The sequence below is a fragment of the Lepisosteus platostomus genome, chromosome 3 (assembly GCF_059453375.1).
Source record: "Lepisosteus platostomus isolate fLepPlt1 chromosome 3, fLepPlt1.hap1, whole genome shotgun sequence".
In the NCBI taxonomy this organism is placed as follows: Eukaryota; Metazoa; Chordata; class Actinopteri; order Semionotiformes; family Lepisosteidae; genus Lepisosteus; species Lepisosteus platostomus.
Genome location: NC_142613.1, coordinates 21,566,445 through 21,591,827, shown reverse-complemented (window position 1 = coordinate 21,591,827; position 25,383 = coordinate 21,566,445). Strand labels below are relative to the sequence as shown.

General features: G+C 36.7%; 1 protein-coding gene across 3 annotated transcripts; it reads left to right on the top strand.

Annotated features, from left to right (window-relative positions):
• znf512 (zinc finger protein 512) lies at window positions 1-24,713 on the top strand. Of its 3 annotated transcripts, XR_015935357.1 has the most exons (17): window positions 1-206; window positions 1,131-1,229; window positions 2,180-2,235; window positions 2,742-2,800; window positions 3,884-3,981; window positions 4,941-5,027; window positions 9,191-9,292; window positions 10,673-10,797; window positions 11,051-11,137; window positions 11,221-11,319; window positions 12,543-12,710; window positions 14,730-14,924; window positions 15,401-15,502; window positions 15,646-15,708; window positions 19,584-19,682; window positions 21,354-24,202; window positions 24,290-24,713. XR_015935357.1 is itself a non-coding variant. In XM_088624944.1 (16 exons), the coding sequence occupies exons 2-16, from the start codon at window positions 1,142-1,144 to the stop codon at window positions 21,720-21,722; spliced, it is 1,794 nt and encodes a 597-aa protein (XP_088481070.1). In that variant the 5' UTR covers window positions 1-206; window positions 1,131-1,141; the 3' UTR covers window positions 21,723-24,713. The 3 variants fall into 3 exon arrangements, 2 of the variants coding, with proteins under 2 accessions (XP_088481070.1, XP_088481069.1); XM_088624944.1 differs by having other exon boundaries at window positions 1,131-1,225; window positions 2,179-2,235; window positions 21,354-24,713; XM_088624943.1 differs by having other exon boundaries at window positions 21,354-24,713.
• The last annotated feature ends 670 nt before the right edge of the window (window positions 24,714-25,383 follow it).

Genomic DNA, 25,383 nt, shown 5'->3' with positions numbered 1-25,383 from the left:
GCTATATTCAAGTGTATGTGAGCGAACAATGTTGTTGAATGGTGTGGCATTTGAGACCCATGATTATCGCGTTTATATGGATACATCGGTCCAAAAATAAATACATGTTTGTACTTAGCTGATCTTTGTAAAGACACCGCAAAATGATATAAAGGAATCTAGCAACAAAGAAATACGAATCCTAGGCATCCAGAAACAAGACTAAGGTACAGTATGGATAACTAGAAATGGAGAATAGAAATGATAGAGACATTATTTGATAACTGCATTTACAGACGGCAAAGTTTTAAGCACACTATTAAGATACATCGCAATAATACACTTGATATTTATTTTGATAGGCACATACAAAACCGACAGTTGTTGCTAGAATTATATATCCGTTGCACATAGCATGAACGCTATGCTTCTTAGATTTTTGTTATGATGCTATAGGTTATGATGGTACTCATAACCTATACAGTACATTACTGGCTACTGTATGAAAAGCAGCATCCGGGTGTCGATATCATATCTATTTTTGTGGTAAATGTAAATAGGCCACTTGTTAGGTAGCTTGGCATTGCTTAACCAGGTTTTGCAACCAGGAGACTTATGAACTTCTGATGCTATAAAGAAAGAATGATTAATTCTTTCTTTATAATTCTTTATTAATTGTTAGGATTCAGTTTATTCGGAATACACTATACGATATTTTTATCAATCAATTAAACTGTGTTTTAAAATGCACAGAATACATGTGGAAACAAATGTAGAGAACCATATTGTATGTCCTTAATCAAAGTTGCACTGGTAGTGATCCGTCGGATACACGTACATGTGATTTATTTATGTATACAATAGTACAGAATCTGCGTGTTTAAATGTCAATAATTGACGTGTGCAACAAAGGCATGAATTTTCCAAGTTTGATCCACTAACTTTAGCTTTTCGTCAGAACACAATCTCTGCCCTATATTTGAGATAGAAAGACCTGATTTTCTAATTTAACTATATACTGTACAGTAGGTCTAGTTGTCTAGTGTATTTTACCACGAAATGTTCCAGTGTGTAATGATACTGTATATACAGTATGCACAACATATACAAACAAACTGATTTCTCTTCCTGCTCTCGCTTTTACTTAAAAGTATTTCTTCTGATGGAGCACAGAGCTAAGACCGTCTTGGGTTCCAGTGTTTCTAGCAAAAGGAAGACTTCAAAACCAAAACAAAAGGGCAAAAAACAAGGTAGTATACAGATGCGACTTTTTATCTTTAGGGTCAGTTCTAGAACAATTATAGTAAATTATGCATTCATTTATAAGAGTGCTGAATTTAGATGAGAATCTAAAATCTAGATTTAGATGAGAATCTATAAATTTATTTCAGGTTTTAAGTGGGAAATAATAATTCTTCATTTTTATATGACTGCAGATACAGTACTTCTGCATATTTTTCTGATAATATGAAACAAATGTTTAACATTATTGTAAATCTGTATAGAGTGTGTCCTATTATACAGTACATACTGTTTTGCCATTCTGTTGAGCATAGACAACATTTTTGTGTGTTAACAAAGTCCGAAATAAAACTTAAATATGTTTTCAACACTTCTTCACCTAAAATGGCAAAAAAGGTAAAAAAATATTTTTTTCTGAAAATGTAAAGACACAAATCATAAATGTGCTCCTTTTTTGATTTTTTGGTTTTGAATGGAAATTTAATTTACTAAGAAGTTGGAGATCTTTAGCTGTTTGTGGAACACATCAGCTAAAAAGTCATCGCCAACATATGTTTTGCATTTCTTATTAATTTAGAGTGACATTTTTTGTTGTTTTACCCACCTCATATTGAATCGCCAATATTTTGTACTTCATATCTCAGCTCATGATTATCAACCCTGCCACTGTACACACTGGAGAATGGGGCCTTTAATGTATTTAACTTAATATAAAGAGTTCAAATAAATGCCATTATTGGATCAATTGTTGGATCAACTGTTGGAATGAAAACCATGTATGTAACTCTCCCAAATTAGCAGATACGGTGCACTTCTTGTAGTGTTTGCTTTTTATTCCTCATTTTACATTTAGATGTAGTGTTTTTTGTAATTTTGTGAAACAGTAATCACCAGTCACCATCTTCATAGTTGTTTTTCAGCTGTTCCAAATTCAGGCGTGTTTGTTTATGCTTTCTAGGAGCATCGAAGGATGCTGAGACAAAATGTAAATCAAGTCAGAACAAACCAACCAAGGTAAAGTGAAGCACACAGAGATCACTTTAAAATTTAAATGCTCATTCATTTTTTATGATGGTATCCATTGTGTCACAGCATTTGTATGTATTTTACACCTATTATAAACCAGAAACTTGGAAAGTCAAGAATTTTGATGTGATTCTAAGCAGAGTATAGAATGGCATTTTTGGTCAACATAATCCATGTTAACATAATCATAAAATATGTACCACTTTAAATTAGTGATACTTGAAATTGATTATATGCAGTGAGTTTTTCAATAGGGGAGCAAACATTTCAAGATGTAAAGTTTTCAGATGTATTATACAGTACATGTAAAATTATACATTCTGTACATATATTTCTTCTGTTGCACTTATCTAATATTTCAGTTGGGATAAGATGTGCTCACCCATTTAATCAATGATGAGAACATTAATGTAATGCACATATCTAAACATATAAAATGAATATAGACTGTACCCGAAGTACAGAAGATTATTTTTTGCACTTTTCTATTTAAGAGTGAAGATCCACAGCCACAGAAAGTACAGAAGATAAAGATAACTTTAGGAAGAAAGAAGTAAGTGATGTTTTGCCATTATTACTCTTTCAAAATACACACACATCTGAGTTAATTTTTAATTTCATAATATATGTTTCCATGTATATTTTATTATTTTTTATGAATAGAATGAAATCCCCCAGGTCAGTCAAGCTGAGACTTATGACTAGTCTTGTTTGGACTGGTACTCGTCCTAGAGTTTGTCACAACTGCTCATGCAGATACTAAGGATATACCTCATGAGAAAAAGAAAATGTAACCAGTTGGTCAGTTTAATGGCTCTGGTCTCTGCAACCTGCATAACTAATATACAAACATACTGTTAATATTTCATATATTGTAGGTTCCTATGAAGTGAAATTCTTCAGCCTCTTTCACTGGAGACTTTTGAATATCAAGTACTGTAAATCTCTCACCAATAGTTTTGCCGTGTGAATATCCCATTGTCGTAGAAGTATTGCATTTGTACTGCAGTCCAGGGGATCAGGGTTCAAATCACCTAACTGGACGTCCATCTTTACAGCTAGCACCCAAATGGATTGAGCTGGCATACTACTCTAGGTATTCTGGAATCATACGTGTACAGTCAGTTTCCATGTTGTTTCACTCAGTTTCATCTCACTTCACGTTCCTAGCCTTTTCACATTCCCAGCCTTTTCAAGTTAGTGGACTCTTGGAATAATGGTACCATTTGTTTGCTTTAATCCTAACAACCGAGATTTGGATCCTTTCACAGGACTAAGACAACCAGTTACATTCTAAGAAGCAGCACAATATTGACGTGTAAGTTTGCCATCAAATTTAGTAGTTACCAGGTACTAGATGTACAAAACACAATGAGCATTGAATACTGTACTTATCTCTTGCCTTGACTGTTGACCTCAATATATTCATCTGCTTTGTGCTACAGCCTTAAACTCAAGGTAAGGTAAAACAAAGGGGAAATGTAGCTTGTGTTGTTTTATGGACCTGGTCACAGATGAAAAGCATAGCACTACCTCCTTGGCAATCCAGCACTCAGGGGTTCCAGAGTGGCTTTGTTTCAGAAGATGCTCCTGACGATCCTGTGAATGAGTCCTCCTGCTCCTTCTCTTCTTCCAGCCTGGTCAGTGGTACCAAGGGCAAGGCCCCAGCCTTCCGGAAGCCTTCATCCCGGCTGGAGACGAAAGAGGAAAAGCCCAGTCTGGAAACAGAGAAAGGTGACCACACCAGCAGGGAGAACCTTTCATAGCTTTTTAGTACTGTTCTTTGCAAACTTCAATCCATTGTTAAGTTCCAAATACAGTCCATGTACCATTCCCAGTGTCTTTGCAATTGGAAAAGAGCATGATTTTATTGTTTCTTTTGCATTTGTTTATTGTTTCTTGGTACAGTTGCCCATTTGCAAGGCTTAATATTTTTTTTAGAAATGGGGAACCAGTTTTGATCAGGAGCAAACATTTTAAACATAGGTATGAGAGAATTAAAATCTGGTTAATTACTTTTATGAATGAGAGGTTCAGCAGTATTAGTGCATTGTCAAGACATATTTTCAGACAGTTTTCTAACTGCCTTATACAAACTGCTGCGTATCCTGGCAAGTAAGAGGTGCAAGCAGGACACACACTGAATGGGACGTTAGTCCATCGCAGGGCAGACAGATACAAACACACACATACTCACACCAAGGCCAGTTTTCCCAGAAGTCAACTGTCCTGCTCGTATGTTTTTTGGATTGTGGGTGGAAACCCATGAGAACCTGGAGAGAACATACAGACTCCACACAGATAGCGCCTCAGGTCCAGAATTGAACTAAGGGTCCCAGCCCAGCAAAGCAGTAATGTTAACCACTGCACCACCGTGCTGCACCCCAAAATATATTTCTTTTTTTTTATTTGAAGGCCAGAGAGTTTACAGTATGTCCTTGATTGGGAAATATGAATTCAGTAAAGAGATCTTGGATAAGTGGTTCAAATTATTATAGCACTTTACCTCAAAACTACATTGTTTTTATATATGGAAAAATGTGTCTGCTATGCCCAGTGATCAATATTCAATTAATATTATCTCCTCCAATTTTTTATGTAATTCAATAACAGAAAAAAAATATAAACTGCAGTAGGAAAAATGCACAGTCATTGACGGTTAAAATGACTCTACCTCTTCCTCATTAACACAGGAACAGTGCCAAAGAAAAAACAAAAAAACGACAAGGCAGAAAATAAGCGCACTGACCAGAATCTGCTGAAGTCAGCACAATATGCAGGTACCAGTTATGCGTCTATCAGAAAGTGGAAAAAAACTTTTTTTTTGCAGATTTCAAGATGACTACAGTTTTGCGCATCAGTACATGATCTCTTGGTGAACACTTAGCAAAGCTGTCAGTTTTTACTAATTAAGAAAATAGGTCCAGAAATGGTCATGCCCAGGATATGACATTACCTCTACAATATTTAGAAAATACAAAGATTTGCATGGGGGGGTTTGAAACAAAGATTTATGGACAGTTGAGACCAAGATGAACTTTTAAGCAAAGTTATGGGCAGACCCTCACCATATAGCACGACCGACCCAAAACATACTGTACACCCAAAGCAACTAAAGAGTTCCTCAGGAGAAAAAGTAGAAAGTGATAGACAGGCCAAGTCAATCAACAGATTAAGTATTACTGAGCATGCATTTTACATGCTCAGGTAAAAATTAAATTAAAATCAGAACACCCCAAGAATAGACAAGAACTCAAGGTGGCTGCAGCAAGGCATACTGTATGAATGCTAATTGTTACTCAAAGAGTTTGAGCTCAGTAGGAAGAACTCAATGGAGGGACATACAATCAAAAACTGGCTTTTACATTCTGAAATTTACTTATTGAATCTGTCCCAATATTAATGATCTCTTAAAATAAATGAGTTGAACACAAAGTGGGAGGAAACAAGAGCACCCAGAGAAAACTCACACAAACAAAGGGAGAACATTCAGCTCTACACAGATAGCACCCCAAGGAATTGAACCCAAGGCTCCAGAGCTTTGAGACACCAGTGCTAACCACTGTGCTAGCCTGCAACCCAAGAGAAATCTAATATAATGTTTTCATTATATTTCTCTATAGATAGAGTGTTTGGATGTGATTAGTCTGTTGGTGAGACAGTCTTGCTAATCTCTGGTTAAGTTACCCACCCATTGATTTGGGTGGTTGGGATCATTAGGCAGAGCAGGTCCAGATTCAGTCCAAATTACAGTATGTACAGTGCTTATGAAAAGTCTACACACCTTTTTCAAAGTAACACATTATGTGGCCTAACAGCCTGAAATCAAAGCACATTCAATCAGAATTTTTTTACACAGATTTTGTTTGCATTTATTTACACATTGTAACACAAAACCTCCAAGAGAAAAACAATTGCTCAAACATTCTGAAAAGTAATTACAAATGAAAAACTAAATGGGTTGGATAAGTATAAACACCCCTTAGTAATAGCAGGCCAGGATTGGTCAAAGTGTGCATATGACATCAATATCCCAAGCATTCCACAGATCTGGCCTGTGTGGTAGGAGAGAAAGAAGGAAGCCATTGCTGAAAAAAAACAGGAACAAAGCATTGGCAAAATGTTTTGTGGTCTGACAAAACTAAAATGGAACTTTTCATCTGAAATGCAAAGTATTTGTCAGGAAGAGTTTTTTCCGGACCCTATGCAGACGACACGATCCAGGGTAGAGTGAGGAAACACTGGGAAAAAAGGCATGCAGGATATGGGGATGAATACGGGGGGGCGTGTCCATGGAGTGCTGGTGGTTGGGGGAGGTGTGGCTGAGGCAAACGATCCAGGGATGAGTCAAACGGGAAATCACAAACGGCGCAAAAAGTCCAAGGCCAGGCGATCCATCCAAGAACAATGATTAAAATCCAGAACCGGATAGGGACCAGCAGGAACGGGAATGGGAAAAAGAACAGAAGCTAAACCCATAACGGAACCAGGCACATCCAGGTCCCGGGCTCACATGATGCTGGACCAATGCAGAGCCCGGATTAGCATCAGCGTCTGGCTTTTAAGGGGGAACTGAAAAGGGGCTGGGACAGGGAACATGTGCGGGAGATGAAACTAACAAGAAAGGGCTGGAGCACCCTTAAGAGGAGGGTTTGCGATCATGACAATATTTTGATTTGTCGCAATCCCAGCACAGCACATCAGCCTAAGAATACCATCTCTACTCTGAAGAATGGTAGTGGCACCACCTTTAGTTACTGGGATGTTTCTCAGTGGCAGGAACTGGGGCAGGATAGAAGGGTAAATGAATGAAGCAAAGTACCGATATGTCCTTGAGGAAAACCGCCTGCCTTCTGCAAGAAAGCTGGATCTGGGAGAGAATTTTACCTTTTCTGTATGACAATGAGTTCTGAGACAATGAGAAAGTGGAGTTCTTAAGAAGCAAAAAGGTAAGTGTACTCAACTGTCTCAGTCAGAGCCCTGACTTCAATCCAATTGAAATTGTGCAGAATTACTTGAAGGTTGCAGTCTATAAATGGATGCCTCACAATTTGACTGAGGTTGAACTGTTCTGTAAGGAGGAGTGGGCAAACATTGCCAAATCTAGGTGTGCTACTGTACATTTGTACAGACCTGTCCAAACAGAATTATGGTTGTAATTCAAGCAAAAGGTGCTTCCACCAAATACGAACTTGGGAGTGTATTTACTTACCCAACCCATTTTTCTAGGTTTTCATTTGTAATTACTTTTTAGAATGTTTGAGCACATGTTTTTCACTTGGATGTTCAGTGTCACAATATGTAAATCAATGTAAAAACAATTCGTATTTAACATGTCTTGATTTCAGACTGTTAAGCCACAAAATATGTTACTTTGGAAAGAGTACATACATCTTCTATATAAGGCACTGTATTTCCCCACACAAAGGGGGTGTTTAGGTGTTAACCCTGGTGTCCTGGAAGAATGTCCCCTCTGGCCTTTGCCAATCATGGCCTTGTAATAATCCCTATCAATCAAGTGGATTCATTACTCTGTTCTCCTCCCCACTGATCACTGATATTTGGTGAATGTACTGGCGCACTTTGGCTGTCGGCGCATCATCCAGGTGGGCGCGTGTGCACGAGGGGGATCTGTTATATATTACCTTCCTTTTTCCACTGGTTATAAAATATAGTATGTCTGCAAACTCATAGTACTGTATGGTAGGTTTTGTATTGTACATTTTAGACATAGATAACTGTAATTGCCACCCCATTTCATTGTTCTTTGTGTTTCATTCAGCTTAATGTTCCTCTCATATCTGTAACACAGTACCAGATTTAGTGATTTTGTGATATGCTGTTTGAATAATTTCTAGGCAAGGCACTCTGCAGTTCCTTCTGTGTCAGCAGGAAGTCTTTTATTAGGAGGGAAGCACAAGCAAAGTACTGTATGTTGTTGCAGCAGCCTAGTATTAAAACCTAAAATAAGCAATACTGAATTAACCACTATTGAAAAAGTAGAGATGGTGAATCCAACTCCCCAGGTTGTATTTAAATGGTAATTTAAATTTTATAACACAAACAGCAGAACAATTAGCTACTGAGTCTCCAAGTGTTTTGTTTCACTTTTTTTCCTTGTGTGGTAAGCAATCCAATAGCCTCAGTTAAATTAGGTTTATGGATTTAATTCCTGTATCTGTAGACTAAATACCTCTTCATTAAGTGTTTTGCTTAATAAGATTTTCATAAAATACACCATTTAGCTTATAGAGCACCTACAGTAACAGACACAACTGAACTGTAGCTGTCTCTACTGCTTTAAAGCAACATTAAAAATTATTTTACTATATGAGCCATATATAATGCCCTGTGAGGTGGCCCAGTATCACAAAGCAGCCAATGAATGCAAAACAGTGCTTTTTCTTTACTTTTGCTCTACACTGTAAACTGAAACATTAACAAGTAAGAATTCTGATTCGCTTTCTTTTCTCAGAACCAAGCTGCTGGGCAGCTAAGCTGCTTATCAGTAATAAGACAAGCAATCGCCAGCCACATTCCAGGCTTGAGAATTATTATGCAACTCAAAAATCATGGTTTCTCACTCAGTCACATGCTCTTCAATTCCAGGTATCTTGTTCCTCCCCACTGCAGTGCCACAGCATTTAAAAAAAAATCTTAGTCAACAAAGCATTGAGGTAGGGCATTTCACAATTAAGTATTCATAGTGTACCAGTGGTTTTATTTTAGGAAATAGAGATGCTATTTCAATCAGTAGAGTAATGTAAATGGCATGTTTGCTCACTAGTCATTTCATTTCTAGATAATAATACTACCATACTTCAACACTGAAGGTAAAAGTGCCAGAAAATATACTGTAGAATGTAAGAGGAGTGTCATTTGTATAGTGTTTGAGAAGTAGCTTCATATGTGTGGAACTAAATGTATAATGTGATTACCGTAGCTCCTCCAGGCCAGAAGCAAACGAATCAAAATGCTGTGGAGGCCCAGGACCAGACAAAAAAAGGCGAAGGTGTCAAGAAGGATTCTCCATTCTACCCACCGGGTATGAATACACTACATATTTCATAAGACATTTTTTAAGAAAGCACCAAACCTCGAACAATATGTAATGTCTTTTTTTTCCATGTTAATGCACAAGCCTAGTGACTTTGATTTTTGAAAGGGAGTCTTTTGATGGGTTTATTATGCCTAATGATGCCTAATTGTGTTAAGGTACAAGCACACAAAGCCTTTACATGTACTGTATAGTCTGACAGACACACTTACTGCCTTGCATGTATTGTCAGTCTTCATGTTACCTAATTAGAGCTAATAACCAGCTCACAAGGAATAACACCACCCAATAAAAGAGATGGCGTAAGGAACAAGAGAAATCGTGCTTAAGAAACTTTGGCTTAACCTGCTTATTTGAGGGTCAACCACTTGACTCTGTAGATGAGGAACCTAGGACCCCGTGAAGAGTGGGGAGTTAATATGGTGGGAGCTGCAAAGCTGGAGATGTACTGTGTAAGGATACAGAAAGACAAATGCAGGGAAGCTTACTGTGGTATTTATAACCTTTCAAGGAGTGATATCATGGAGGACTGTATGTTAGAGTAGCAGAGGTGAAGGAGAAGTTGGTTGCTATCATCTGTCCTGAACCTTTGTTAAAAACCCAATAAAAAAAGCAATATGTGCTCTTAAGGTTTATACATCCATATAATTTCTTTTATAATATTGTTTTCTAATAGATTAATTGGTTAGAGGTTAAGAACAATTCTTAAAATGTGCTGCTAGATTAACCACAAAGCTTTAGCTTCATATTGTGCACACTTCCACTTCTAATAAGCCTGTTTTCTTGAGGAAGCCGTGGAGATACTGTAGCTGAGCAGTTAAATATTCTTCTGTTTGCAGTGATAATCATGCATTTTTTACAAGATGCATTTCTTCATCAGTTATGGTAGTGAGCAAAGCTGAGTGCTGTCTATTCCAAGCCATGGTATCAATGCAAACGCCATGCCTTTCTTGCTTGGTGGAAAACTGAGAGTCATTTCTAATATGCACAGAGTAGCGTATTCCCGTGATGGGTTTCTAGCGAGTGGTTAGTCCATGATACCTCAGTCAGGGCTAAGGTATATGAATGCTAGCAAAAAGGAGGAATTAATATCATATTCTGGATTTGAACATGCAGCCTCCTGGCTATATAGCCCATGCTGCTTTCAACTTTGAGGTTTTTAACCGATGGACCACTTAGATGGGACTTATACACTGCTTTGAAGGAGTTACCTTCCCTCACAACCAGTTATCTTCTTACAGACCTAATATAGGCTTTTATGATTATATCTTATGTTTTTAAATTGCATTTGTAATTATAACCCTTTGTCTTTAGTGTTAGTTAGAATTCTAAGCATTTTGCCTTTTGTAATCTAATGTATTCGGACAGGAAGTCAAGAGGAGCGATGGCACCTGCAGATTCTGGATAAAGGCAGAGTGACATGTCCTAAATGTAAAGCTGTTGTTAGGAAAACCGTTGAGGGGTTGAAGAAACACATGGGAAACTGCAAATTGGTATGGATGATAATGTATATGGCGTTGTAAAATAATTGCTTAATCTTATGGAAAGCTTTGAAAAAAAGTTTTGTTTCTGCATCTTTTCCCATTTTTATCTTGGAAACACTTTGAGAATTTGGTCCAGTTAAGAAAATCATTTCTTCATGGAAAAAAAAAAAAAAACTGTCCACAAGCTCTTCTGTTGTGAATGACATCTTGCATAAGAATAGCAGGAAACATCTGTTTTTATTCTGTCTTTCTTTAATTATAGAATACCTTCACATGTCAACACTGTGGAAAACAGCTGAAGTCTTTGACTGGAATGAAGTATCATGTCATGGCTGACCACAATAACTTGGTAAAACAGTTGTTGTAATTAATTTAAAATTCTATGAATTTCCTGTTTACGTTGTTGTGATGGAAGTCTTCCTTTTTTTCTAGCCAACTCCAGAGGATTCAAATGGTTTGGACAGTCATGCCCTCAAGGACAGATTAAGAAAGGTGCTGAAAAGAATGGGCAAATTGAAGTGCACAAAGGAGGTATGCACTTTCTGCCTGTTCCATATAGCAACACATGACTAAAATTTACAATATTTGAAATAATGGAAACAAATTGCTATTATGGACATACTGTACAACTGTTTCCAGTTTATTCATATACATTCTAAAACAATATTCTTGAAAAATATTCAAGTATACAATCAGTATGTGTTGCATAAATGAAAAAATGAAAATGTGTGATATACTATAGTATGAGATTTTGCAAAAACAAAAAAAGATTTGTTATCAATATTAGTGTGTAGTTTAATAAACGCACAGTGTTCAAAATTGTTACTCACTATGTTCAGACCCTAGTAATCAGTATTTTGTTGGTCTTCCCTTGGCTTCTTGTAGCTTTTAAATGGGTTCAGACACTTTTGGACTTAAATCAGCAGACATTGTTTAATATTCCTCAATGCATAATTTCTTTCTTCATATCACAAATGTTTGGTTAAATTGAGGTCTGGAGATTGTGATGGCCAATACAGGACATTGACGGAACCAGTTATTTTGATGCAATATCCTGATATACTTCAAAATCCATCCTTCCCTCACTTCTACCAAGGGCACTAGGACCTTGTTGAAGATGCAAAACAGCCCCACATATACAGTACATTCTTTGGAAAAAATTACCTTTTTCTATCAATTAATTTTCTCTGTAAATCCTACTTAAGATGATGCTGTCAAAAACTTAATTTGCATTTAATCCAGCTTTTGTACATGAATTTGTCCAATTTGCCTTTGGAGTCAGAAGCTATACAGCAGAGTCATGTCTATCCATTTTATGTTGCCATGGAACTCTGCTACAGTTCGCCATAGTCATGAGTCATAGTCACGTACTGCATCCTGATGATGCCAGAGTTTTCTGATGAGTCCCAATTATTTTACTTTAGTGTGGGTTAGCCTCCCAAACCAAGTTTCTCACTTCTCACAAGTACAAAAGGGAAGTGGAACATCTGTTGGCATGGTGTCCAAAAATCCTTCAGATCAACAGTCTAAAAAAAATGGAAATGTTAATTGGCTCCAAATCCCACCCCCCTAGAAATTGATAAGGTTGTAGTGAGTATGGTGGAGACTTTCAAGTTCCTAGGAATAACCACCTCTAACACCGTCAACTAGGATGCAAATGTTATGAGCATCACAAAAACATACTGTAGTTGGCAAATGAAGTGATTCTGATTCTGATGTCATAGAAAATATTCTTATTTGTAACTTGATTTCAGGGCTGTACAGGCAGCTTCACCAGCATCATGGGTTACCTGTATCACACGAGGAAGTGTGGCAAAGAAGAATCTGAGCTGGAGAAACTTGTGCTGAATTGCAAACACTGTGGAAAACCCTACAAGTCCAAGGCGGGCCTGGAGTACCACCTGAAGTCTGAGCATGGACCAGTGAGTCATATACTAGTAATATTAGTCATCCAGATTGCTATAAACCTGGACTTTCAGTGTTCTGCACAGTTCACTGGCTCTGACATTAGCTAAACACCAGAACTTCAGAGATTATATTGTTGGGCCATTCAGGGGTATTCAATCTTGGCATTTCCAGTATGTCTTTACAAGACTTTGAACTTTACCATAAATTAATTACCTGACTGATTCTTAATTAATACAGGCTGAAAATGTAAGGATTAGCTGGTACAAAGACTTAAAATGGAATACAATTGCCAAGGTTTGCTACACCTGGTTCATATTCTCAATGTTGCCAGTATCTTTAATATGGCTACAATAATTGGGCCTTCACTAAAGCGGGAGTTTTTTAAAGAGCCTAATGGGAATTTTAAGCAAAATTGATTCTCCAACATTCCTCTAACATGATAATGAATATCTTTACCAAAAACATGAATTAAAAAGTCTGATAAGATTTGATTTATTCACAACTAACCATTCCCTAGGTTGAGTTATTTTTGCAGAATTCAAAGAAACCTTCATTAGATTATAAATAAGAAATTTGAAATTGTTTTCAGCTAGTCAACAATATCATTTTATTTTTTTGAACCCAGTGTAGTTTTTATATTTAATGACTTTTATCTCATGAAACCCCACAGAGGTAATTCTCCAATAAGTGTGTTGGGATTCACAGCTTTTATACCACAAGCAAATCAGAATTTATCATTTGTCAAACTGATCTCACATTACTGAAATGTATTTTAAAATACTTGTTTGTTTCATTTAAATGAATATAAATGCCTATAAAACTGTGCGCTCTCCTATTCTGGTTGTTATGGCAACAGAATAAATGTCTTTAGAGGGACCATTCAGTTAGGAATTGCTCACAAGTGCTCTGAAAGCAAAAGAAAATCCCAAAAGGGATTCTCTCTGGGGCATTGAAGCGTCTGGGGCACTCTAGTCCTAAAAAAACTAAAACCTTCAATACCCCACCCTCTTCAAAGGTGAATAACTTACAAACTTAAAAGGGGGACATTTTATATGAATGACAATAACTTTGATATTATTGTCTTAAAATTAAAATCAATGAGCAATCTCCCAGAAGGAGATGCCTTTGAAAAATATGCAAAACACGTACGGAATGTTTCTGTTTATTATGAATCCAATATCAGATAATTCAAGGTTGTGTCAGCGTCCTGCATGGGAAGAAGTCTTAAGTAATTTTAAAGGTAAATATGTTCATTAACGTGAACCAAGCCTTTGAAGGTCTTTTACTTTCCTGGGGGAGGAGGGTTCCCACTGCAAGGTTTTGGCTAAATCAAGGGGGGCTTTCCCATGCTTTTTAACAGAACTGTCCAGAAATAGTTCAGATATCCATCTAAATCTATTTTAATTTCTAAGTGGTTTCACATTTTCCTGTTAACTTGTTTGTCTGCTGCCAGGTCAACATTGATAGGAGTGTATACAGCATTATGGGAAAAATGAAACAGACTTTAAAATTATGTGTCAGGATTATGATGTTATCTGGAAAACAATGGTCATCCATCTTTTTTAAAATCACAGTAAGACACATGAACAAGGTCTTGTGAGTTTCCATTGTAATCATGGGCAAGAACAAGAATCTTTAATTGTTGAATACTTCAGGTGGACATTTCATGAGGAAAGAGATTTTAAAGACAGTGAAAACTGCAGCAAAATCAACAGTGGAATGAAGCCAAAATAGGATTTTATGTTCTGAGAAATTCAAACCTGTCAAATATAAAATTTCATTGCCACCATGATTGAAGGACAAGTGGTAACATGGCACAGCATTATGGGATATACAGTATACAGTAAAGTATAAGAAAAGGTAATCTGAGTAATGTTCCAGGATTCATAGAAAGGTGTTTTTGTTAGACTACGTTGTATATGATGTCTGCTGTGGTTCACACCTGTCTGGCTTTTATCCAGACAGTCCAGTGTTTGACCTACCTAAATTTTGAGTCAATATCTAGGAGTTGATTAGGTTCCTTTTCAATCCAGACAACTCTGAAAAGCGAGGAGGAGGACACGACAGTGCAAAAGGAGGCCGACGTGGAGAGGACAGCCAGCGGGAGGGTGAAAAGGCAGTCAGCCCAGGTGGCAGTGTTCCACTTGCAGGAAATTGCCATGGAGGAGCTGCTGAAGGAGTGGCCCAAGAGGAAGGTGCAGCAAGACCTTGTGCCTGATGACAGGAAAGTGAGTGCAGTCTGCACTTCAGATAGCTTGTGGACCACTTGTCTGCTAAGCATCCGGGAGCATGTCTGCCACAGCATGATATTTATGGTTTAACGGGAGTGATTGAGTATGTATAAGGCAGCTTCTCTATGCACTAAATGTTAGTGCAGGACCAAATTGAATCCAAAACCTATCTGACTTTCATTTATCAACGTCAGACTCCAGTCTCACAGCATTTTCTGTTACGTTAAAACACCAAAACATTTTCTTTAACAAAAGAGATGCCCTACACTAAATGCATACATCAGTTACCCAATTTAATTTAAAGCCTGTTGAAAGATACTACAAATTAGATTGAGAGATACTTTTTAAGGAGCTACGGTATTGCGAATCTGCTTTATTTAACCCCTGTCTGTATACAGAGGTTAAACAGAATTAAACTTTATTCAGCTTTGGCTGCATGAGTCTTGTGCTTGTTTTTTGTCCGCACTCTGTAGCTTAAATATGCTAGACCGGGGTTACCAGCTTTTAGTCAGGATGTCCTGAAGAAATGGAAAAATGAAGTCAAGATGCACAGAAAGGTGCATTGTCCGAACCAGGTAGGACAATGATTTTTATATCTATATTTAATTTGTTTTTTTATAAATATTTAATTATATAAGTAGATACGTCACCTGAGACCTGAACGTTATTTTCAGTGGTTTGAAAATGTCTAAAAACTAGCTTGCCTGATTTCTCTCAGGGTTGTGATTCAGTCTACACCAGCGTGTCGGGACTGAAAGCTCATCTTGGACTATGCTCTAGGGTAAGTCAATTATTGCTGTTTCTGTTTATGCCCTTTCTTTCAAAAAATTTAAATATTAAATGACATGAAAGTTTACATACTCCTCAAAAATATTTGGGCATTTTCAAGTGACTGCCACTGTAATTGTTTGATGTTTTTGCAGTAGCCCAAAAACTGCTGGTCAACATAACGCTTGAATGTAGCTCCGGCACTTATATTTTTTTGCAAAAAACAAATAAAACTTAATAATAAGGTGTACAAAATATGTCAAAAGTCTAAAAGTGCAGGACGTGGTATAAAAGTATTGGTATGATACATTCATTCATTTCATTTCCATGTAATGGCCACATGATGACTAAGCAAAAAAAGGCACTGGAATACGAAGAGCAGAAGGATTTAAGTACTGTATAGACTGCTAAATGTCTCACAGTTACCCTAAAACATACAAGACCTCTATGCATTTACAGTATGCTTCAAGACTTGCTTAGGGCTACAAGTCTTTCATGACTTGATTCTGCGTATTAAATCACACTACTTAGCCTGCAGAGTTCCGTATAAGTACACAGGATGCCCAAATTTAAAGAGCTTTTGTCTAACCCAGTGGTTCTCAAACTTTTTGGACTAAGTACCACCCCTAATCCAACCAAAGCATCCAAGTACCACCTACAAGTCATCATCTCATAGGAACCCCAGAAATTCTCAATGACCAACATGAGTGTGCGTGCACACACACTCACACATACATATAATAAATATTATAATAAAAAACTTTATTTGATATAGCGCCTTTAAAGGTGGCTTCTCAAAGTGGTTTACAGAAAAAAACATTAACAACAACTAATAAAAAAGCACCATTTCAGTGAGAGGGGTGAGCCTGTTTAGTTGAGCAAAGCAGATGTGAATTAATTTTTCGAGCCTTGATACAATTCACAACAGAGTCTCACAGATATTAAATCATCAGGCATTTTCTTGACGGCAAAGGTCTCGCGGTGGATGTTGTAATGCGTACATTAATTTCTGGAGCAAACTCTCTAATTCGTGCAACTACACCGTTATGTCGGCTTGTCATTACTCTAGCACCGTCTGTACAAACTCCCACACATTTTATCCAGTCGATGCCATTCTCTTCGATAAATTCATTCAGAAGCTGAAATATGTGCTCTCCTGTAGTTCCTGTTGGTAGCAGTTTAAAGAACAGAAAGTCTTCATGGGACATGCCCTCAAACTCGTATCTAACGTAAACGAGCAAATTGGCCAAATCGACTACAGACTCATCCTATTGCAGTGAAAAACATCTGCTCATCTTAACGCGCTCTATTAGTGTACTTTTGATATAATCCTTCGTTTCAATAATTCTATGAATGACTGTGTCTTTCAGGGGGAGGGGGGCAGCAGGTCGAGCTGTTTAGCGGCTTTTTCTCTACACATAATACATGTCAGCTCTTTTCCCAACGGTAAATAAGGTTCTTCAAAAATAGTGTAGCTTACCTGCTTTAGCAAGCCGCAAGCTTGCATTTTTCCGCGTTTCCGTTTTTATTTCCATATTTATTTAAAGTTTTTATTTCATGCGCATGGGAGCAAAACACAGAGACGCTCTGTGTATTTTTCTCAAATTAGAACAGTTCTTAAATATTTTTCTGTTATCACGCTTTCGTGTGCTCACAAGATTACCTGCGTTCGTAGCACGTATTTCTATGCATTCCTGTGTTTACAACGTTGGCATTGTTCCAAAATCACGCACATTCTCCTTTCTCCCTATTTGCTGGAGATACAGTAGCTTTTTTTAAATACAATTGGTCACTTGCATCCGTAGCACGCATTCCTATAGAGTGCTATAGAATTACAGAGTATCTCTTGTGTCCACTGAAGTATTAGCGCGCACAGTATCGTAGTACGTAGGCTGTGTATTCGACACGTATTAAAATATGAAAACCCATCCCGATTTTTCAACGCACATGACACAGTTCCAGGGTCATTTGGCGTACCACCTGGCGGCACTCCATGTACCACTGCAGGTACGCGTACCACAGTTTGAGAACCACTGGTCTAACCGATCCATTAAACCGCCTCAAGCTTAGTTAGACTTGAAGTAACTCTAGAAAGCGTAACACTTAATCCAGTAAGACAGCATTTTTCTCTTATTCTCCTTTGCAAACATGCTCTATCAGGTTAGTTAGGGATCATTGATAGACAGCAATTTTCATGTCTTGCCACAGATTTTCTGTCAAGACTGAAATTCGACTAGGACACTCAAAATCATTTTATTCATGTCTTATTCACTTTTGTGTCGTATAATGAGCGAGTCATGTATTTAAATACAAGTAGCATACGGCTTTTTTCTATATCTATAAATCCAAAAAAGCATACAGTATCTTACATTATGCATCTGTTTACAGCCCATTTTTTTAATTTTCCTGTACTATTCTGTTCAGGAACAGGTAAATTATTAATAATGTGTTTCAAATAATTCCAACAGTAATAATAAATATAATCCTGTGTTTTAGTAGCTGAGATTCATCTAACAAGGAAGTGTGTTTATTTATTTGACTAATAAAGTAACTCATTGAAATAATTGATCAGATACACACAGCAAACATGTACTGTATTTGCATGTTAGGGTGTAGATCTAGTCCAACAGAATTTATGGGCCATTAGTTTCTAATGACTTGGAACAGTTTCATTATAATTAATTAATCGGGTGATATACTGTACTGTATTAAATAAGAGTAACTAAGAGATCACTTGGGATCAAAATCTCCAGAATCCTGCAGATATTGACATTCGTTGACATTTACGGATATTGCAAATTATTATTATCATCAATAATGTACAGGTGTTCCTAACCTATAATACTGGATTGAGACAGATACATCTCCTGGCTATGATTATACCGACCTTTCTGACTACATCCTTTCATAGTGATTTTTTATACTTTTCCATTCATTTACAGATTTCAGTTTTTCCCACTTGTTCTGGGTGTTGTCTTCCAGACACTCCTTCTCACCTGCTGCGTGGTGTACTAGAGAAGGCAGCTTTGGGTTAACAGTTTATTTTCAGTATTACTGACCTAACACCCAGAGTCAGACTCATCTTTACTTTCATCAGAAAGATAACGTATTTTGAAATTAACTTTTTCCGGTTACCTTTACAATCTGAAATGTTCGCGAATGTGTTATTCAGGACAGTGAAAATGTAAGATGACATAAGAATACATATTTTCTCCGCGATTATTTCATCTGAATGGGATATATCAGATGTGCCTGAAGATTGTGCAGTAGTGACTACTATCAACATTGACTACTATTATTTGGGGATTGTTTGATAAGAAATGCTGACAGTAGAATTCAAACAAAAACTTTTCTTTTTTCCACAACTGGAAATGACATGAAATGTGTAGTAATATTGTCTGATCAGTATTTCCTACCCTTCAAAAGCTACAGTGTATTTACTATATACAAACCAAAGATTTAACCAAGTCAATGAACTGATAACAGTTCCACAATTAGAATTACAACAGCTATTCAATCTAGATGACGTTTGACATTTCCTTCTGTTCTCAATTTATGCCCCACCCTGTATCATACAGAGTTATAAGACTAAACTTACATACACAGCATTGTTGTGTACAATACAATGGAGAATGTGTTTAATGTGGCACTAACACTGGCTGCAGCATTAAAAGTGACATGAAAATTAAAATTAATAAATGATTCAACTTCTTTGAAGTAAGGTACCATATACAGTACGTGTTTTTCAATCACTGTAAAGGTGCCTATCTTAGGTTATAGAGTACTTTTGATTAGTAAAATGTGTTTACTAGAGTGATCCTAGACCGCAAAGTTTTGTTTTCCTTTTTTTTATGCGTATTATTTCAAGCCTGAGTCTTGTTTTCACAGGGTGACTTTGAAGCAGGAAAATACAAATGCCTGATATGCGATAAAGAATTCAGCTCAGAGAGTGGGGTGAAGTATCACATCAACTCTATTCATGCTCAGGTAAGGGATTTTTTGGTCAGATTTACAGCAGCCTTATCTCGCCGGGGAAGGTTAATTAAGGGTGTCTGTTTGGCATACAAACGCGGTGAAATATAGCCGTGAGTCTGTTGAATACAAATCAATGGAAATAATTCCATTTTAAGATTTTCAATTTCACACCGTAAGTCACAGTAGTCCTGTTTGGAAGACAAATTGAAAACACAGGACTGTAGTTTTCCTCTCCAATATTACTTATATGGGTAAGTAAACTTACTGTATCTGTGTATTTTGTAATGTCACTGCTGTGATCCGGGTCAAAGCATACCAACATTATTGTGCATAAGGTAATGCAGTCACTAAGTGACTAGTTTGGTGCATATATGAAGGTTCAACAGATTTTTCATATTTCATCTTTTTTTTTTTGAACCTTTACACAGCTACAGCTGTGCATTTTATTACCATTTCTATGGTACAGTGCATTTGCTTATACTATTTTCATTCTGAGTAACTTGCTGGTTCTGAGTTGTAATTATTCCTTTTCCAGTTCTAACATACAGTGCTTGCCTTTCAATGTTTTCACTGGAGTATTCAGTATTGTTGAAGTTGTAAGCAGTTCAGTCTTCCTAAAATATATTTCAGGCAAGTAATCGAGTAAGGAAATGTTTGATATCAGATATTCTATTTTTAGATAGCTGCATGTAGAAATGCTCCATTTCAATGTTTATATTTTTCTGGGCAAAAGAAGAAGACGTCTAAAGGGTTTAATTTGACTATTTAAATTGGTCTGCTATCCAACAAATAATGTAATATCTTGGAGTTATTGTATTTCCCTTTAAATCTGCCAGGCAACTTTTATCACTCTTGAATGTATTTGAATGCTTTCTTGAACAGGGACAAAACGTTATCTATGTTTAACATCACTTTAGAGTGTGGAGGATTTATTTTGTGAAAGTAAGGTACCAGTTACTTTCTTCCAATTTAAATATTTACATCTTCTCATCAGTGGATTAGGGTTTGTCCCTATTTGTCAGTATTTTTGTTGTATCCTGAAGATGAATGCAATATTTTTGGGGTTCTAGAACAATTTCTAAAGGCATTCTAACCTTCTAACACAGAGATATGTTTCATGCCTTGTTTGTAGGTTTTTAATGCTTTTCATTTTGTTATTGCCTATTTATTTAGCACCTTCTAAGTTAATCACAGAAAATTAAAGTAGTCACAATGTCTGCCCAGTATTCCCTGGACAGTAAGGGTGTTTTATTTAGCTGGTGTTACAACTGTTATTCAGTCTGACTTTAACCCCTCTATTGTAACAATGTGAAAACATCTCATAGATGTAATGATCAGGATGGATTTATGTGAAAGAAAGAATGTGCTTACCCTTTCACAAGAACAGACACATTGAATATTCTGAGAATCTGCCTTATAGGAGCAATGTCTTCGCCCCAGAATCAAAATGAATTATGAATGTATTCTCTGGAAGTTGAATCACAAACAAGAGAAAGACCTATACAATTTCAGCTTAGACATTGGAACAGTAGACAGTAATCGTTGGGGTTTAGTAGTCTGATCACAGTCAAAGATCTCACCATAAAAGTATCTTTAAGCCATTTAAACATTTCAGTGAGCACATTACTTACACATACAGTAAATTCCGTTTACAAAAGTTGTCTTTGGTTTTTACTTCAACAGGATTGGTTTGTTGTGAGCTCGAAAACAACCAAGAGCCTTGAAAAGCTCCCGAAGACAAATCCGAAAGTCAAAAAGGCCGAGGCCCCCTTGAAGAAGAAGCTCTCCCATGGATTTACTCTGAAACGGCAGCGGGGAAAGAAGTCAGCGCTAGGCCCCCCATCTGGCTCCAAGACGAGGGTGGAGCTGTCAGAGAAGAAGGGGAAAGAGACGAAGAAGGAGAGGGATTGCTATGATTTCAGTGGTAGCGACAGTCCCAGTAGCAGCAGTAGCAGCTGTGGAAGTAGCAGCAGCAGTGAGTCGGAGCCGGAGGAGCAGGAGGCCCACAAACATGACAAGTGGATTCTGAAGCGGCCTTTCCCAAAGGTCTGAGACAGGCCAGTGAGAAAAACGAAGCCCTTAACTTTTTTTCCTGCCTCTGATTCCTTCAACTGTTAACTAACTTATTTAAAAGATCTTAGATCAGCTTGTCTTGGTTCTGACAACATTAAACATGTTCTTTTAAAAAACAATTCTTTTTCACATGGACTTTAATAAAAAGAGAGATATAAAATAGAATACTTAATCTGTTAGTGTCATGCAGTGTCCATTGTGTCACCAGAGCAGCATAGTGTCTTAGTCTTTCATTAGCTCTTGATTTTCATTGTATTCATGAAATGTGCACTGAAAGTATTAGGTTAAAAAGTGATTCATAGCCAATTTTCGCTTGGATATTTCTTTTTATTACATCTGCTGTATCCATTTATTCCCTTCCCAGTTTGAAATAGCTCCCACAGTTTATTTCTAATACTGTACATGTGAATTAATGCCTAGAACAAAACCTTACTTCAAAGGCCATCTGTAGTATTTAAGTTTAATAACTGGAGTGAAATAATGTATAAGTAATGGATAGTTGTTAAATTTATAGTAGTGCAACCTATGATAAAAGCAGTAATGAAACAAACCTATCCTTAACCTTATCCTTATGAGTTCCTTAAGGCAAAGGGACACCATATGGGCAGATGATGTTTCCCTGCATTCCCAGGGTTTAACGTACCATAATCTGAGTGTCTTTTCTCTGTGCAAAACAGAACAATTAGCTTTGTGCCTCTGTCTTTTGTCATTACAACCGGCTGCCTACTTTGTGTTAACGTAATCTGTTTTAAGGCATGAATCCAGAGCTGTCTCTACCAAAGAGACAAAGGGTGATTAGATTTGAAAAGGGTTATACTGTATACTGTATGAAGATGCTATTTAACCCTTCATTGAGGTCTTGCTGTGCAACTTGCCAAGGACCAATTGGATATATTTATGACAAAGTGGAACATTCAAAGCATGAAAAAAGTTTTGGATTTCTTGGGCACAAAGTTTTAGATTTTTCATTACATAAGTCAAAAACAAAACTTTTTTGACAGTCTTCAAAAATACCCCAAAATCTCTCCACTCACCAGTGGTACCTCCTTTGATTTTCCCACTAAATGGTTTCTACAGTCTTCCAAATTAACCTCTACATACAATATAAACACTATACTACCATGCTTCCAAGTTACATATTTGAGTTTATCTTGGGTGGAAGGATTTTTTCTTAAAGTTGGCATTTTGGTTTGGTGTATTTTTCTTTCACCCTTAGTTTTACAGTATTTCACAGAATACCCACCCTCAGTATTAATTATTGTCTTCTGCCAAACTCCTTCTACTTCCTTCTGATGTGAGCTGTTTAGCTTGGGTGTATCATTCGTGGTCTGAGTGATTTCATCTTTGTCCCAGTATTAAAATCCTCATAATGGAATCCACAATAAGGCCAGAGTTCAAAGAGTGCAAATATCATGTAGGCATATGAAGGTTTAACATCACACTGATGTAGTCAGGAGTCAAATGGTTCAAGCTTTTAGGAGTGAGCAGCAGTATTTTTGATTTAATTCTGAAATCCACAGGGAGTCAGCTACAAGGGAGGTGATGTCTGTTTATTCTATTTAGTTTTAATTCAAATCTAAGCACTTCTTAACGTGTTGCAGCTTGGTCACATCATGTTTGATTAAGCACTATGTTACAATAATCAAACCTGAAAATCCAAATCCACCCATTAGTGTTTATTTATCAGATGAAAAGAGATGTGAATTGCTACAACCAATATTACGAAGGTGAAAAGACACCCTCACAATATAATTATGAGAAGAAGAGTTTTAAAGTGACAAGACAGATACAGTAGTGCCTGATTCATATCAGGTTTGTGTGGAAATAAACATCAGCAAAGTTCTGAAACCTGATGCCATGTTTACAAAACTGTGACCCAATGGTAACATACAGTATAGATAATAAAACAATAGGACCAAGAATAAAGGCTAGGAGAAAAACAGATATGACCATCTTGATAGACAAGAAATAATCCCCAATCTGAACAAATTGTTTTGCCTCAGATAATATTTAAACTCCAATAAAGCAGTTCCAGTAATAACAACAACTTAACAGTATTAACAACGGCATCAAAGGCAGAATAGAGGTTAAACTGAACAATAAATGGATAAAAACAGCAAACTGTTAATAATCCTAGCTTGACTTTTTCATGTACATTATCTTTTAACTGAATAAAAACAGCCCTGTTTTAGAACATTAGGCAGAAACGGTAGGTTAGATGTTTCTATTAATGCTATTATTAGCTCCGTTAAGGGTTCTATTGCGTAAATCAGAGCTCATCTGCAAACAAAAACAAGTGTGTGTGGATCCAGGCTCAGGAAAGCTCTACTTTTAGCTCTTTGAGAGGTGGAATGACATAGATCATGAATGAGCAACTCCAGTCCTCAAGAGCTGTAGAATCATGTGGTTCCTCTTAACATCTACAGTATTTAATTGAGGTCAAATCACCTACTTTTTAGGTCATCATCATCTATTGATTGAAAAGTACCTGTGAAATGTACAGGGCTCTTGCTCCGCAGAATTGGAGTTGTCCATCCCTAATATAGATTGTTAAAGGTGCTTTGTGTTGTTTTCTGTTATGTTTGGTATCTTGGACTTTTAAAAGCTTGTGATTCTGATTGAAGTGTTTTATTTTGTGTTGTTAATGATAAAGCAAGTTTTTTTTCAAACAGTTTTCCATAATGTCCATAATAAAACGTTGTTTTCTTTAATGAAGTATTGTACAGTACTACCATTTTAAATTAATAATGTCATCATGCTGTGTCTACATACAGTACATGTGGTAAACAAGATTGCATTATTAAATGTTTGTTTTATGTGTTTGTCATATTAAAGCTTATGTTTGCCATGTTTTCATGAAATAGAAATATGAAATAGATAATATACAGTAGTATGCCTGTGTCATCATGTTGTTCAGTACATGAAGGAATTTAGTTTTTATAATTATAATAAAAAATACACTTCCATGCATTTCTCATTCATGTCCTCTGGTTCATGTTTCACTTTAATTTCACAGAAGAATTCCTCCAGGTTGATTTTGACTATGCTAAATAACAATTTAGCAATTGCCTGTCACAGACATCCTTTCACAAGGTCAAGACAATTTTATCTGTACTGTTCTTGTTTATATGTGTAGTGCCAGCATGATAGAATGTCATAAAGCATCAAATATGGTAAGATCAAACTTTGGGGCCACTCTATTTTCAAGATCACAACAATTCAAACTGGGATTACAGATATTTGAGCTATGACCGTGTTTTGTTGCAATAGGTGATACAGTACCAGTTTAAGACTTGATATTAACTTATATTTATTAAAACGATTTGGAAGTTAAAGCACTACCCAAACAAATAACTAGATATTTATGTCTCACCTTTTGCCCCAACAAACATTAGTAAAAATGTTGTGTTTGTTACAAAGTAAGTTGCATTTTTGTGACACAATACACTCTTCACAGAAAGCCTACAGAATTTCATAGACACCAGGTGCAATTCAGTCTTTACCGATGTCAAAGTAGGTCCAGTTGTGTATGACAGTAGGACAGTGTTGTTGGCATGAAGATGGATATGAAAGTTTCCTGTTGTCTGAAGATCAAAATTATTCAACTAAATGGAGATTTTTTGCAGCCAGCATTTTCTTT

Coding starts and splice junctions, on each gene's coding strand:
- znf512 (XM_088624943.1), top strand. CDS start 1,142: ATGGAGCACAGAGCTAAGACCGTCTTGGGTTCCAGTGTTTCTAGCAAA. Junction 2,236..2,741: donor GTCAGAACAAACCAACCAAG/GTAAAGTGAAGC, acceptor TTTCTATTTAAG/AGTGAAGATCCACAGCCACA. Junction 5,028..9,190: donor GAAGTCAGCACAATATGCAG/GTACCAGTTATG, acceptor TGATTACCGTAG/CTCCTCCAGGCCAGAAGCAA.